This window comes from Passer domesticus, chromosome 9 (assembly GCF_036417665.1).
Source record: "Passer domesticus isolate bPasDom1 chromosome 9, bPasDom1.hap1, whole genome shotgun sequence".
Classification (NCBI taxonomy): Eukaryota; Metazoa; Chordata; class Aves; order Passeriformes; family Passeridae; genus Passer; species Passer domesticus.
This window is the reverse complement of record NC_087482.1, coordinates 510329-526319: the sequence shown is the minus strand read 5'-3', so window position 1 is coordinate 526319 and position 15991 is coordinate 510329. Positions and strand designations below refer to the sequence as shown.

At 43.9% G+C, this 15991-nt stretch overlaps 1 protein-coding gene across 14 annotated transcripts in view; it reads right to left on the bottom strand.

Annotated features, from left to right (window-relative positions):
- Window positions 1-15991, bottom strand: part of WNK2 (WNK lysine deficient protein kinase 2) — a 94972-nt gene that overhangs the window by 37769 nt on the left and 41212 nt on the right. For 12 of the 14 annotated variants that reach the window (XM_064431896.1, XM_064431902.1, XM_064431899.1 and 9 more), the window contains 7 exons: window positions 10804-10892; window positions 9809-10028; window positions 7110-7398; window positions 4814-5010; window positions 4096-4239; window positions 1738-1935; window positions 221-718 (listed from right to left, as the gene is read on the bottom strand). In XM_064431896.1, the coding sequence (XP_064287966.1) occupies window positions 221-718; window positions 1738-1935; window positions 4096-4239; window positions 4814-5010; window positions 7110-7398; window positions 9809-10028; window positions 10804-10892 (1635 nt within the window). The remainder of the gene's footprint in view (window positions 1-220; window positions 719-1737; window positions 1936-4095; window positions 4240-4813; window positions 5011-7109; window positions 7399-9808; window positions 10029-10803; window positions 10893-15991) is intronic. The other 2 variants (XM_064431897.1, XM_064431904.1) reach the window with 1 other exon arrangement.

The window sequence follows — 15991 nt, the reverse complement described above, 5'->3', positions numbered from 1 at the left end:
TCATTTACTGTTCAAAGCCCTTTATCCTTGACAACCCCTGTCCCTGGCTGAGGAGATCACCTGCTACCCCACAGCTTCAGCCACCACCTCCAGAACTGAGAGCAAGAAGTCAACAAAACATCTCAAGAACAAGGATTAATGTTGGCGAGGAAGAGAGCCCCAGGAAGGGCAGTGCCCCAGAGCACCCTGCAGCGCCCAGCCCCGCGGCCGGCGGATTTACCTGGTGAGCCGGCTCAGGAGGGTGGATCACGCTGGGCTGCAGGGCTGGAGGAGGTGGCTGTGGCTGGGACATGGGCTGAGAGCTCTGCGTGTGGTGGGGCGAGGGCGTGTCGCTGGGCAGCAGTGGCTGGAAGGCGGGCTGGAACACGGGCTGCGGCGGCAGCGGCGGCAGCCCTGGCGGCACCCCCGGCGGCGCCACCGCCAGCAGCGGGATGGTGGCCGCTGGCATGTTTGGCACGATGGGCTGGCAGGGCAGCACCAGAGAAGCCACGGTGGTGTGAGGCAGGTTGACGGCCTGCATGGGCAGGGCGGGGGAGTTGGGTGCCATGGGCAGTGTGGGGTTCATGGGCAGGCTAGGCAGGATCACAGCTGGAGCAAAGTACTGGGAGGGAGCAGGAATGGGGGGCACGTTTGCAGCAGGTATGTCAGACAGGTTTGGAGGAAGGCTGTCAAGCCCTGCCAGAGGAGTAATTGCAGGAATGACAGGAAACTGAGGAATCTGAAAAAAAAAGAAATATTGCATGAATTGCCAGTGCTTTCACTGATGCTATAAAGCAGTTTCATTTGCCACACAAGTCCCTAAAAACCACCTGTGCCGGGAGGATAATTATGTCTGTTTGTTAATCACTTCCATTAATTCCCTGAGCTTCACAAGCAGTAATAAAAACTGATTTACATTTAAATCACTAGTAAAAGCAAAAAAAAATACATTTGAGGGGGACACTTTTATACCTCAGAAGCTCAGAACTACTTCTAACACCAGCCTGAAGCCTTCAAGCAACATCCTAATTAAAAGCTGCTTTAATTTTAACAGAAATTAAAAGGAATTGGGCCAGACCTAACGCAAAACTCTTTCATGCAAAATTAAGTGGGCAATTTAAACCCTTGTTTTCAAACAAGCTGCAACTCAGGCAGCACGGAAGAGCCCAGAAAAAGGGTTTTTATAATCAAAACTTCCCAGTGATGGAGCAGACATTGGCATCATGGCAGCAGCTTGCTCCTGCCCTTTGGCACAAACTGCTTCACATTATGGTGACTGTCACTACCAAACACAGCACCATCCACCTTCCTAGGCCAAGGGAAGGGTTTGTCCCTGCTTCAGAGAACAGACCCAGAGCAGAACAACACTGACATGGCTGGCAGGTGTTGGGGGAAGGTGGTGAAGTCAGGAGGTCAGAAAATAGCAGAAAAAACAGGCAACTGCTCATGCCCTCAAGCTGGGATGGGGAAGAGATTGTGCCAGAGGGAACAGTGCAAAAGACCAAACCAAAACAACCCCAAAAAATTATTGCCATTTTGGAGCTGCCATTAACTGGATGGGACAGAGTTGGGCACAAAGGAGATTTCTGATTCACCAAACAAATAACAAAGAAATACAAGGAATTAAGAAAGAGCAAGAATATTTTTATCGCCTAATTAAACTGGCATGCAGTCAAAATAGCCACACAAAACCTGCAAATCATGTTAATTATTAGCTGGAAATTTCTCCTCAAATGGCTGTGCTCAGCCCTCCCTTACCTGGGAAGGGGCCACGGGCGGGATCTGCGGCACCGTGGAGATCTGCAGGGGCTTCAGGGGGGTGCTGCTGGCGGGCACCTGCGAGCCCTGCGCCGGGAAGGGCGGCAGCAGGTGCGGGGCTGGCGGCAGCGGGCACACGGGCTGGCTGCCGAGCACCTGCTGCAGGGAGGCTGCCTGCGAGATGGGCTGCTGCTGCTGCTGCGGGACAGGAAGGAAAAGGTTACTGCTTGTGTACTGCAAAACAACCAGATGGTTGGCCATGCTCCCCATTGCTCCCCCCCATCTTACTGTCAGGACAGACCTAGTGCTTGGAGTACAGAATCACAGGCTCATTAGGGTTGGAAAACACCTCTAAGATCACTGAGTCCAACCACTAACCCAGCACTGAAAAGTCCACCATTAAAACATGTCCCCATGTGCCACATCAAGATGTTTTTCGAACACTTCAAGGGATGGTGACTCCCCCACTCCCCTTGGTAGCCTATTCCAATGCTTAACCACTATTTCAGTAAAGAAAATTTCATCGATATCCGACCTAAACCTTCCCCGGCACAGCTTGACGTCATTTTCTCTCATCCTGTCCCTGCTCCCTGGGAGCAGAGCCCGACTCTTCCCTGGCTGCCCACTCCTGTCAGGGAGTTGTGCAGAGCCAGAAGGTCCTCCCTAAGCCCCTTTTTCTCCAGGCTGAGCCCCTTCTCCAGCTCCATTCCCTGCCCTGGTCATGCTCCAGCCCCTCAGGATGTGCTCCAGCAGGGACAGCTCCCAGGAGAGACAAGCACTCAATTCAAACACTGCACAGGAGCCCACACTTAAAATCCATTTAAATGCAAGATATAAAATGACAAGTGCTAATTGTCTTGGAGAGGCTATTTGTAATGACTCACTCTTTAAATCCCAGAGATTTTTTGGGTTGGTCCTGTGAAGTCCCCACCCACTAACTTCCAAGATACAGTTGATACCCAGCTCATCCTGGCAAGCAGAAGTTGCTACACAATGGAGCAGGCATGGAAAATACAACACGTATTACCTGAGACACAATCAACCACAATAACTGCAGTAAAAGCTAAGTTCCAGATATTTCTGATGTACTGTAGTGACAATGTAGTAGCCAAAAAAGCAGCTTTACTTTTCCAGAGAAAGTAGTGGTCCCCTGGCCTGCCAGGCTTCACAGACAGCAGAACAGACAAAAAGTTGCAAAAAAGTAACAAACCCCCACATTTTATGTGCTATTGGTATCTTCCTCTTCAGTTCCTCTAATTAGTTCTGGGAATACTAAAAAAACCCTTCTGGTTCAAAAAGACGACCCTGAGGCATAGGCTGGCTCAGGGTGACTCAGGGGACCACAGGGCTAGTGGCCTCACCCAGGCCCTGCAGCACACAGAAGCTCTGCCATCCTATGTTTTGGAAAGACATGGCATCTCCCCAGTTACAATCCCAAATGCATGGGAATAGCAGCCTGGCTCTGGTGATGGGACAGAGCAAATCCACCAAAGTGGAGGCACCTGAACACTGAAGGATGAAGGAGACCCACCTGGGATGGGGGGGACCCCACTCACTCCATGGAGGAGCTCCTGCAGGACCAAGCCCCAGCTCCAGGGTGGAAGAGCCGCATGCCCACGGCGCTGGGCTGAAGCTCATAAAGCTGCCAGCTCCCAGAGCCAGCTCTGCTCTCGCACCCCAGCCGGGTTAATCTGCAGCTCAGACAGCTACCCATGGTTCACCAAGGGGACAGAGGGCACTGGTGCTTGCCAGTCACCTCCCACTCCAGGAGACATCGCATTAGAACAGGAAAACTATGCTCAGGGAATGGAGCTGCTTCCTAAAACCTCCCTCTCAAATCTAGCTTGTGTCTTAAAAAATGCTTGTGAATTGGGTAAGGCACAGGGAAGGGAAAATATCCAGGCAGATTAGGTAACTTTGCCTCATTATAACTTTAGCAGTGTAAATGCACGGTCACCCAAACTGGAAAAATAAATAAAAGTTAGGAGACACAACATTGATTCCACATGTCTGATCCACCAGTGCATATTGAGACAAGATCAAAACAATTCATTCTGTAGGTAGCTGAATTTCTCACCCTAATTTCCATTCTTCTGCTGTCCTGCCCTACCCTCCTTACCATGGACATTCACTGGACACTGCTGTCTCTGAGGAACACAGGTACTCTGGGAAGTTTTGCAGAGAAACTTGGGACACCTTCCACTGTCCCTGGGTGCTCCAAGCCCTGTCCAACCTGGCCTTGGACAGTTCCAGGGATCCAGGGGCAGCCACAGCTTCTCTGGGCACCCTGTGTGAGGCAGAGCAGCCACAGGGAAGGGCTGAGATGGACATGGCTCCATGACAGAACCCAGCTCTCACCTGCTGGCCGGCCAGCACGGGTGGCGGCGGCTGCCCCAGCGGGAGCGAGGCCACGGTGCTGGGCACCACGGGGAACGGCATCGCCGGCTCCTGGTAGTGCTGGGGCACCACGGCGGGCGTGGCTGGCACCACAGGCAGGACGGGCTGCAGAGAGACAGCAGCATGAGGGACAGACACTTCCACGGATCAAGCAACCTCAGCTTCTCGGGGAAACCTCTTCCAGAGTCTCACCACTCTCACAGGGAACAATTCCCTCCCAATATCCCATCCATCCCTCCCCTCTGCCAGTGGGAAGCCATTCCCTGGGTCCCGTCCCTCCATCCCTTGTCCCCAGTCCCCCTCCAGCTCTGCTGGAGCCCCTTTAAGCCCTGCAAGGGGCTTTGAGCTCTCTCTGAAGCCTTCTCCTCTCCAGGTGAGCACCCCCAGCTCTCCCAGTCTGGCTCCAGAGCACAGGGGCTCCAGCCCTCAGAGCATCTCCATGGCCTCCGCTGGACACACTCCAACAGGTCCATGTCCTTCCTGTGCTTTGCTGAAAAGCCACTAAGGCAGTTCAGTGCCCACAGACTGATAAGCGACTGAGCAGGTCACTATGCACAGAGGCAAGTGAGGAATGCATACAGACACCCCTGGAATCCATACCCTCTGGGAACAAGAGCATAAATGATAATACGAAATATGACCCAAGGTACAGAACTATTTGAAAAAGCTTTGGACTTACTGCCGAGGGCTGCTGGTAGTGTCCAAGCTGGGGGAGGCTGTGGGGCACAGGCTGACCCTCGCTCAGGGGGGGGCTGTACACCCTCTGGATGGCAGGAGGGACAGTGTCTGGCAGGGACGAGTAGATGACGCTTTGCTGGCTGCTCTGTGAGTCCGAATAAACTGTGGAACCCTGGCCGCTGTCAAACGTGCTGTCAGCTGGAAGCACAGTCATTTTTATTAAAAGTTCAACAGCTCCCCATGTTAAGGGATGATCATAGAGCAAGGTCACCATGGTTTACGTAATTAGCATTTTTACTACTCTAGCCCTGCTTTTATATAAATAAATTATACAACACCAGTGTTATGCTCTACAAAAGGCACACACTGCTTCTCTTAAGCCAAAACCCATCCCCATGGACTTCTGCACACACTGATATTTCAGGCACTTTACTATATCCTTTAAAGGGCATAAGGCTGACATTCAGAATTGCAGATGCTTATAGATTTTGTAGATGAAAGGAGAGGAAAGAAACCCTGATTGTCATGTTCAGAGCAGATCATGGGGTCTTTTAGAGCTCCATCTTCCAGGGATGCACTGACTTTAACACTGCTTTTATCAGCAGCCCTGAAAATTACAACATTCTTTATGCTGTATGATTTTAGTTCAGCAAGTCATGCTCTGCTTGAGTGTAGTGCAATTAAGGTCAGACACAAACCCCTGTGCAGGTTCCAGTGGGTTTGGCACACTCAGCTCTGTGGGAGTTTCTCATGGAGCATTTGCCCAGTTAACCTATGGAACTACACAGCTACAGGCACTGGGCAAGCACTGAGCCCTTCGGGAACTGGAAATTTCGGTATTACTGACTTTAAAAAGTCTTTTCACAACTTTTAAAATGTGTAAAATACAAGTGCCCAGCTCTGTTTGAGCCTAAGTTACTGTTTTCTTCACTAGAGAAAGAAAGTGAGACAACCAGACTGCAGCTAGATGTATCCCAAGGACAAATAGCATCTAATAGGGATTTAAAATTCAAAACTGAAAGAAAACTGCAACACAGTTTCAAAAACCATGTTAAGTTACAGCTAAGCTTAAATACTATTTCTTTCCCCAACACCTTCCACTGTCTCTTTCTTCCACATTCTAAATATGGAATTATTTGGCTTTTAAATAATGAATTATTTTTTAATAGCACCAGAGATTACGTTTCTCTTCAGTACTCCTAAACTATTCCCCCAAATGTTTTTCTTTTCCAAAATTAAACTCCCCTCTCTATTTATTAAATTCATTTCTGAAGAGCCAATATAGCCCTACTTTCATGATGGGATTTCTGCTGCATTAACATTCTGTTTTATTACAATTATTCAGGACCTCAAAGGAAAAAAAAAAAAAAAAGGAGAGTCTAATGGTAGAGTGCTAAAGTAAAAGCTGTGAGCCAGTCTCAGATTTTTACAGAATGTACATTGCACACATTAAGTTATTAATTTCCACTTTTACATTTAATCTCAAATTATATGAATGGGTGCCACCCTAACTTATAGAGGTCCTATGCTAAGAAAATGTTCAAATAATCTGATAGCAAATTCCCAAATAATACCAAGTTCTAGTTACAAGTTGAGGAGGAGAAAAAATAAATTGTGGAGGTTATATTTAGTATAACATTTTGCCAACTCATGTGCTTCCCATGCTGTGCTGGACAAGTCACTTCATTGCAGCACTAGAAACAAAGAGCCATAATTGCAGTGTTCCTCAAAGGAATTAGCATGAAATAAGGATATGATCCAAAAAAATGAAATGAGCTAATTTTAGCTTCAGATAAAGTTTTGTGAATGTGGCAATATTGTGAGTGTTATGTAAATGTAGCTATTTCTCATATCATTGAGCAGGACACGAGTGGTGAAGACATCATTAAAAAGGGATTTTTCCTGTACAGGTACACATGGATATTTCAGTATTCAAAGCAGACCTCAGTGTAGCCCTTTATGAAATACCTGAATTGAAGCAGCAGCTGTCTTGCTAAAGGTAACGCATCTTTTACTTAAATGTGCTTACATACCAGCCCAGAGCAGTGAAACAAAAACTCTGTGATAATTGTTTAGTAGCCAAATACATAGAGAGTTATATAGAGATATGTATATAATACGGTTTTCTTGAAACTTCATTGCTTTCAAAATTGTCATGCATCTGTCCCAGATGTTTGTGGGTTTTGAGCTACTGTGCAAAACCACCCACCACATCAGTTCATCTGAGCTCAGGTCACTGTGGGTTTCCCCTTCAGACATTCATCCCCGTGTGCCCCCAAAGCCAGCACAGGACTTACAGGCGACAGAGGTGACGCTGGCGGGCAGGTTCTGCTGGAAGGGGTGCTGGTCCGCCTCCGGCTCCTCAGGCTCCGACAGGATGTGGTGGCCCGTGTGGGACAGGTAGGTGACCTGGACCTGCTGTGCCTGCGGCGCCTTCAGCTTGTCCAGGCACTCCGAGTCGCGGCGCTCCTCCAGCTGCATCCTGGGCCAGATGCGCTCCCTCCTCCAGAGGATCAGCGCCACTCGGTCACGGATGGACTTGGCCACAATCTTGAGATCGTTCTCGTGGAAAAAGCCTGAGTCAATCTGCAGAGGAGCACACACTTAGCAAGGTCCCAAGCATGTGGCTGGAATGCACACAAGCATACACACAATACTGGAACCTCTTCCCAACAAAGAAAATATCCATTTGAAACAACACTAATTTATATAAATTTATTTCTCACAAGAGCAGGAACTCAAGAGCTTGATGGAGTGGGGTTCTTTCTCAGTAAAACTTCTATTCCTAATGCATTAAAAAACCCAAGATGTAATGTCTAGGACCTGAATATATACTGGCTCTAATTACCCACCACTGAACATCCATTGAGGAGAGCAAGTTTAATGGCAGATGGGTTTCCTTCTTTTTTTTTTTTCTTTTTAACACTAAAAGAATAGACAAAACAGGAAAAAGAATCTCTGAACAATGCACCTGGAGTGAATCAAACTGCTCTTAAATCTGAATTTATTGTCTTAACCGGTCCAGCACACAGAGTTATCTAAATTGCTCTGCTTAAAAGCACAGCAAATCATAAAGGACAAGATGTTAGCAGAATTACATTTCAAATTAACTTCTCTTAAATAGTGAAGTCAGTCAGTATTGATTGACTTTTACAAAGAAAAAGCAGACTGTTCCTATTTGATGGAAAAGGGGATGAGGCTTCTCAGAACTCAACTGCTCAACAGATAAAGTGGAAATTCATCTTTGTGTTATTTGTTTGCATAATCTCCTGCAGGGCAGGGTATGAATTTTCATTTAAGAATGACGTACCAGAGCTTTGTCTGCTCTCCCTACACTCTTAACATGCACATTCGACAGATTTGAAAGCACTTACATACACAGGCGATCTCTAGAGGCTTTCCTGCTTTGCTCTTGCCCAAACATAAGACACTTCCACAGCTTAGATTTTCGCTGCTAAAATTAATGGGTGCAAAGCATCTTAAAACAGCTTCAAGAGCTAACTTCACTTTCCAAACCCACTAGAATGTTTCCAGTTCCCTTTGCCCATATCCTTCGGGCAGGTGGGACTGCCTAACTACCAAAAACCCATCAGTAGTGATAAATAATTCCCTGTACTCAGAAGGTCTCCTGCATTCTTCTCTTCCACAGCACACAAAGCAACAGATAGATGAAAGCACATGGCTTTGGTGTTCCACAATTCATGGAAATAGACATTTAGGAATAAATGTCCCCTTTTTCTGCCCCTGCAACAGCCTCAGGTTTGAAAGCATTTAATGGGTAGTCTCTTAAGTATGCATTAATGTAGAATACAGATTTTTTAATAATTTGGGAACAGGTACAGTGTCACTGTAGTTTGGGCATGATCCTTTTAAATATACTTTTCATGAGAATTATTTCCTCTTCAAAATAAAACATGACAACTATGGACCAAGCAACTTAGAGAACTGTGAAACTCCAAATATTTCCATCAATATTTAAATGTAAAATATAACAGTAAGTAATGGTACCAGAGCAATTTTTAAACTAAAGAGTTCTGTAGTAATAAATTGCTGGAAAAACATTGGACCTACTGCAAACTAACAACAAGACAAAGGAGCCTGAATTCCTCCCACTAAACTTGGAGTAGAGGGTGATGAGTTCCAGCAGAGCAAGGCAGCATTACTGAAATGAATGCCTCTTGAGCAGGACACGAGTGGTGAAGACATCATTAAATGGGATCCCTAGGGATTCAGAGTCTAATAGGAATGTTTCTGCAAGCACAGGAATGTTCAGACCCTTGGTTCAGCCCTTATTGACCCTGAGCCTCTGTGATATTGAACACCAAAACAACTGCAGCAAAGACACCATCAAAATAGGAGTTCAAGGACAGTGGTGAAAATGGAACACATATTCTCTAACAAAACTCCACCATTATAAAAATACAGAAATTCAGCAAGTGAAACTTATCGGTTAAAGAATCCAAAGCTTACTCCTAACTCCATGAATCCAGTTTCCTATTGAAGTTTGGGGGTCGAGCAGCTGACCACAGACCTTTCTCATCTACATTCCTTCTAAGGAACACCAACAGAAGAGATGCGGGAAAGTGTTTTGGAGAACTCAATGCAGGATATTTTGTGATTGAACTTCTGAACTCTTCTAATGTATTACTAGCTGCTGTCTGGAACTAAAGAGATTCTAAATAAATTCAAAGTCATTCAGCAGCCTATACAAAGTGGCAGAAGAGCGTGCAAAATATAAAAGTAGACCAGACCTCCATGCTCCCTAAGCTACGTAAACTGTGATTTCAGGCATCTGTTTTCAAACAATATGTCTCAGTTAGTTGTTCCCCGTTCACCCCTTTCTTGCAGTAGTCATTCAAAAATCAATGCAAATCACCTAAACTGGACACCTGGAGTGGTTCAAGTGAAGTTACTTTACCCAGCTCGTTCCTGTTGACCCTTGACATTTATGCATCACTTTTTATATATACACATTTTTATCAGAAGTGTATTTTACCATTTCTTGTGCAACGTCATCAGGAGTTTCCTTCTCCAGATCAAAAGTAAACTCAATGGCTCCATTATCTTTGGGTTTTCCTTTCAGTTTCTTAGGATCTTCTACCCAGAGTCTTAAGGCAATAGAGGATTTCCTACCATGGTCTTCTTCTGCAAGTTCCACTCTTACCCCAGTATCTTCAGCAAAAAAGGCATGGCTTAATAAATCTTTAATTTCATATCTGCAAAGGATATAAAGAAGAATCAGACACTGCAAGTCAACAATTTCAGAAAGGTTTGTAAAAAGAAATTGCTATTAAAGGTGGAAACACTTACACTGTTTCATGTTCACCAATAATGAATTTTGTTCTTTTTGAAAAGATGTGGGATTTTGAAAAAGAAGTGAAATTGAAAAAGTGACATTTCCAATATTCATATACCACAAGCACTTAGAGAAATGCAGATCATAGCTTTGTTCAACTTTTCTTAAGTATCTGAGCTTAAAGAGTACCAGAGAAGAGATTCTCTCTAGGCAGTCAGCTGCAGTCCCTAAAAACTGTATTTGTGAAAGCCAGGAAATACTCAGCAGGAGACAAACTGGCAGAGACCAGTAACACATTAATTTTTAAAACCAAAGCTAGAAACTAGGCATAACGCATCTCCATGTCCAGAGGGCAATACAATCTGCTACCACAGCTTGTTATGAATCTACCACACCAACTTTTATCACCCTCCCTGTCCCCTACAGAACCTTCCCAGTGACATTTTTTGGACTGCTGAACCAAAAATTGCAAGAGTACCCTAGCTCAACTCCACAGTGATGCTGTGCAGCTGAGAGACACAACAGCATTGTTTATACTGACAATGAATATCAGGAAAGCAGGAAATAATTTAGATTTGCACTTCCATGCTGCATTTTCTTCTGCACAGGGGAGACCCACAGACCAGAGCAGAAATCCACAGACAGTTGTGAAATCCCTGCATACACATTATTTAATACAAAACCTGGAAACACACCTTTCTTCTTTGTTTTTGCAGATGCACTCCCCAATTATCTCTTTAATTTCAGGATCGGTAACTTTCTCAAAGCTTGCTGGCTTTATACCCTAAAAGCATAAAGAAAAACAATTCAATGTGAAAAAGAATTATATTATACCTCTTAATGAAGCACACTTTCCCTGCATTTCAAAGGTAACTCAACCCAGGAAGTTACTAACACTTTTAAGTTGTTAGTCTTAATGCAAAACTGAGTTGAGAATTTAGGAGTACTATACTTCTAAATACCATTGCACTTCAAAAGTAATACACTAGTTTGCATGAGCTCAGCCATACACAGGGAAAGTATTCCTTTTTCTTTACCAACCTTTGCAAATTTTACCTTTATATCCTCTGGACTCTGAAGTGAATATTCAAGAAATAGCTAAGTTTAAATTTTAAAAATAACCATTTTCTGAAATTATTCCTTTTATGTTTTTGCCTCAACTCTCAAAGCACTAAATGAATACAGACAGATAATCACAGTTTTCTTGAGATAGCTAGTACTGAAAATGAGTGAAAAATACCTTGGAATAGTCCATATTCCTGTTTCCCTCTTGCTTTTTCATGACCCAAACACTCTTCAACACATTCCCCTCTACATAAAAAAATTAAAGATCAACCCCAAAACCAAGCAGGGAAGCAGGAGAATACAACATCTCTGCATTGTTCCCAAATTTCCCAGGATATTGTTAGAAACCCCTTGGGAATATGCGATAAGAGCAGCTGCAACCTATAAATCTAATAAAATCTCTGTCAAATGTTAGCATTTTTGCTGGGAACAGATTTGGAGCAGCAACCTATGAGCATGGCCTTTCAAGGAGAAAACCAACTACCCATTGCAGAAGAAAACCTGGGAAGCAGAATCAGTCTCCCCACGTCCATGTATATATTCAGCTACAGGTGACAAGTGGCAATGCAAGAAGTTCTTCTGTTTATTTTTTATGTCCAGCATAAATCACAGAATTAATTAATTCACTTTTAAAAACACATTATTACCTCTACCTACTAAACCAAGATGTATACAGATGAAAATATGACAAAATTTATTTGAGAAGAGATGATGCAGTTGGACCCTATCACTTAAGGACTCAAGTACTTCCAATGAAGTCAATGAGCAGAAAAAAAAGGAAAGACAATTTCCTTTATCTAGAAAACAGAATGTGGTTAAGCACATAACTGAATTGTGAATGGAACATTTAGCTCCATACAAATCCTTTTAATGTTTCACTCTGAAATAACAGTAAATAATGGCTCATGCAGTCACAGATAAGGAGCCCTGCAGAGTGGACTTTTGGCTCACCCAGAGGATTAAAAGAAGAAAACAAGTATTTTCAAAGAGGGTCTACAAACAATACACTGAATTAAGTTCCTGAATAATTTTTATGGATGAACTTCACTGAGGGCTGGAGCCTCTCTCAGAATTTCTGAATATTTCAGCATCAGATTATAATTTTATCCTTTTATGAACATTCTGTTGTTATTCAAGCCTCAGATTCTACTTCAAATTTATTGACTAAAATTTGACTTGAAATTCTAGTGTGAAATATGTAAATTGTAGATTTTGAAAAAACAATAAAAAAATATAGAAAACACTTAAAGACTCAGCTCCTTGGTTTTCCTTCAGCAGAAAGCTGCGGAGATCCAAAGAAACCCATTTTTGTGAGAACAAAACAAAATAATCTGTACACATGGGTGGCTGGCTGTGACCCACTAAAAAGAATTATTTGCTTAAGCAAACTTAAATCTTACTGATGAGACGAGGGTTCAAATTTTGTGTATTAGAAAAATGTGTCAGAAGGCACTGGAGTGCCCGGGCTGCAAAGCCCAGGCTGACACCAACGTGCCAAGATGAGCTCTTAGGAGAGCTAGGATACCTGAATTAGAAATGAAAGAAAACAAAGCACCATCAAAATGTATTCTCAGCAGGACTCCTCTGTACCACAATTCACCTTTAAGCTACAGGAGTCTAGTGTGTTCTCCATCAGGAAGGAGGATAAATCTATACATTTCATTTCACTGTTTGCTATGAGAAAACTGATTTCCATATTAGTGTGACACTCTCCAGGAAGAAAGCGTAATAAGATCTAATAAAGGCTTTAACCTGAAGAGAGGCAGGTTTAGATTAGGTATAAGAAATAAATTCCTCCCTGTGATGGTGGGGAGGCCTTGGCACAGGGAGCCCAGAGCATCAGACCCCTGATGACTGGTTCCCAATATTGACCTTACAAATTGCTTCCACAAATGAAAAACAGCAACTCTTCCACCAACACTTTATTTTCCCCATCTTTGGATGGAATCCCGACTCCTCTCCAAATATCCACTGTGTCAATCTGCTGAACAGCTAAGCTATGAGTAAATGACTAAAACAAACGAGGACAAAACATGTGGAGTGAAGTACTGAACAGAGTTGCTTTGGCAAAGTGTTTTCTCTCTGTCCCTGTGCTATAGGATGCTTTTCTTCCTTACTCTTCACTAAACTCTCCAAGGCCAGCTCATTGGGATGCTGCAAACTGTCCCTTGCAGCACAGTGCCCCTGACAGTGAAGGTGGATTCTATTTGCCACCAAAGGACTCATCTCATTCACCTAAACAAAAGCCATTTGTCTTCCCTGAGCATTCCCAAGGAAACACGGCACCAAAATTCAAAGTGTATTAGCTAAGAGATTATCCATGACAGTTTGAAAGCTGTACAGCCTCCTATAAATTAAAATAAATTCAATGCCACTACATGTGAAAGGCAGGGCTCACTGGGTGGCATAAAGGGCATAATGATAAAACAGATTCCTCAAATGTTAAAATATACAGACACATATATAAACCAACAGCAAAACGAGAGATCAAATTGAGAGCTTCTCTGCCCCAAACAGGATGATTTATTCTGACTCCCTCACCACCACTTATCTCCAATCCTTTATTTCTGAACCAATTAGATTCGTGATCCATTGCCCTCCAGTACAAGGCAGCTGCTTCTACAGCCAGACACATACAAAAAAAGTTGTATCCTTCATGCTGAGGGAAGAAACGTGCGGCTTATTCTGCAGGGTCTAAAAACAGCCGCTTGCCATTTTCCATCAACAGAGCACACTTTGGAAGAGCAGCACACGATGCTCTGAAGGGACACAGCAAATGCCACACAAGTTACTGGCACATCTGACCCATGTCAGTCCGTTTTCCAGAGGCTTTCTTGGCCCCTAGAAGTGCCCCTCTACCCCAGAGACAGCCTGCTCTGGGCCACCACTCGACCTTCCACCTGAAGGTAACTCTAAGTTCATGTCATTCCTAAAAAAGGAAAAAAACTTCTACTAAAAAAAGTTAAGCCATGTTTCCAACTTAAACTGCACTCTGGCACGCACTCTCTGAAGCCAGTGAAATGAAGGTAAAGCTCTCAATTTTACCAGGATGTTGTTCCATGACATCACTATGTACAATTATAAACTCATCTCTGTTCTCCTCCAGAATGGTCCTCCATCTTAATGCAAAGCTAAGAGGGTTACCTGCAGATCTAAGAAGATCTCCAAAAGGAACAAGAAGTCCATGCAATGACACTGACAGCATTATTTGCCTGCTGCCATTATGCCACAGCCACAGCATTAATTCTGCCTGTGTGCACTATGGCATACAGCCCGCATATGCGAAGGAAACCTTAAATAGTTGATGAGAACAAACAATATGAAAGCTTTACATGCAAACCAGAACACTGTCAGAGGGAGGGTTGTTCTGAAGTACAGGTTTGTACCACAGGAGATGGCCAGGAACTCTCTGGAGATGCAGCTGCTCTGCTGTGCATTTTGCAGCACGTGCCTAAGAAAACACCAGGCTGGAGCAGCCTGGGAAGGTCACAGATTCCGATGTTTCATCATTATTGTCTACATCAAAATCACTTGGCGGAATGATTAAACACAAAAAAATCTGAGTAAGAAAAACCATCAAGTTATGCATGAAAAATGAGATTACGGCATCAGAACGAAGGGCACTGCAAATATGCTGACCAGGAAATCACTTCAAAGTGAACTGTGGTAAATGTGGCTTGGCCCCACTGCTTGGGAAAGATGTGTTTCCTATTTATGGTACATATCCATTTTTGAAATGTTTACACTCCATCATTCAGGCTGAAAGGGCAGAGAGAGGTGACAAGTTGGAACAAGCATGTCTTGTCTGGCAGAGAAATGAGCCCCTCTGCACATTCCCAAACATGACCACCTCCTTATCCTGCACAACTGCAAACATACAGGCACACATAGAAAAACAGGAATGCAAAACTTAAAGCAGCAATTTAGCCATAAGAATACAGTCAGGCAGAATAAAAGGTCACTGAAATACATTAAGTATAATAATCTTACACTACAGATGTGCAGAATGTGACATATGCTGAAATTATGTCTCAGAAAGATAATGTTTACATTTTCTACACCAATAAGGAAGACCAACATGTATGACATGCACAGCCAGGACTTGAGGTGTATCTCATGTCCTAGTATCAGGCAAGGGCATGGTAGAGTGTTAGGACACAGAGTAGAAACTACTGAAAAACCCAAATCATACCCTGCCTGTGCCGGGCAGTAGAGGGAATATCAGCTCAGTGGGACCCAACAGAAGGTAGGCATTCTAAACATTTTGCTGGTTGTCACTCCTTGATGCAAACTCTAGCCAGCAATTCCAATCCCTATGGATGCTATCTATCAACAACTCTGGTGGTTGCCACTACAATGCTGAGCCCAAGGCAGGAAAAGAAAGTTATTTTATTTTATACTTGTTAAATAAAGGCATCAGGCAGCTAGACACAGTAAACACATTTCACAATGCACTGACCCTCAATTTAAAACACTAGAAATAGTATTTATATTTCTAGTACAAAAAATGCCCCAGCTTCATAAAGAAGCAAATGTCCCACTGAGAAGCTACAGCATTCAGGGCTCTGCATCCTCTCCATCCAAGAAGGTTAGAGCGACCTTCTGCTCTATTGAGATTCCCCAAAACTAATCTAATACTGGATGAAAACAGTCTAATTCAGCCTCTTAGGTTCAGCCTACACTCAATTCTTGACTATATTTCAGTCTATAAGCCCCAAGGCTCACATAAGCTGCTGCATCACCAAACCTAAAACTCCTCATCCCAGTGATCTTAGAGTTACTTTGTCTTTTTGTAGCCACTGCCCCAGCTTAAGGCAG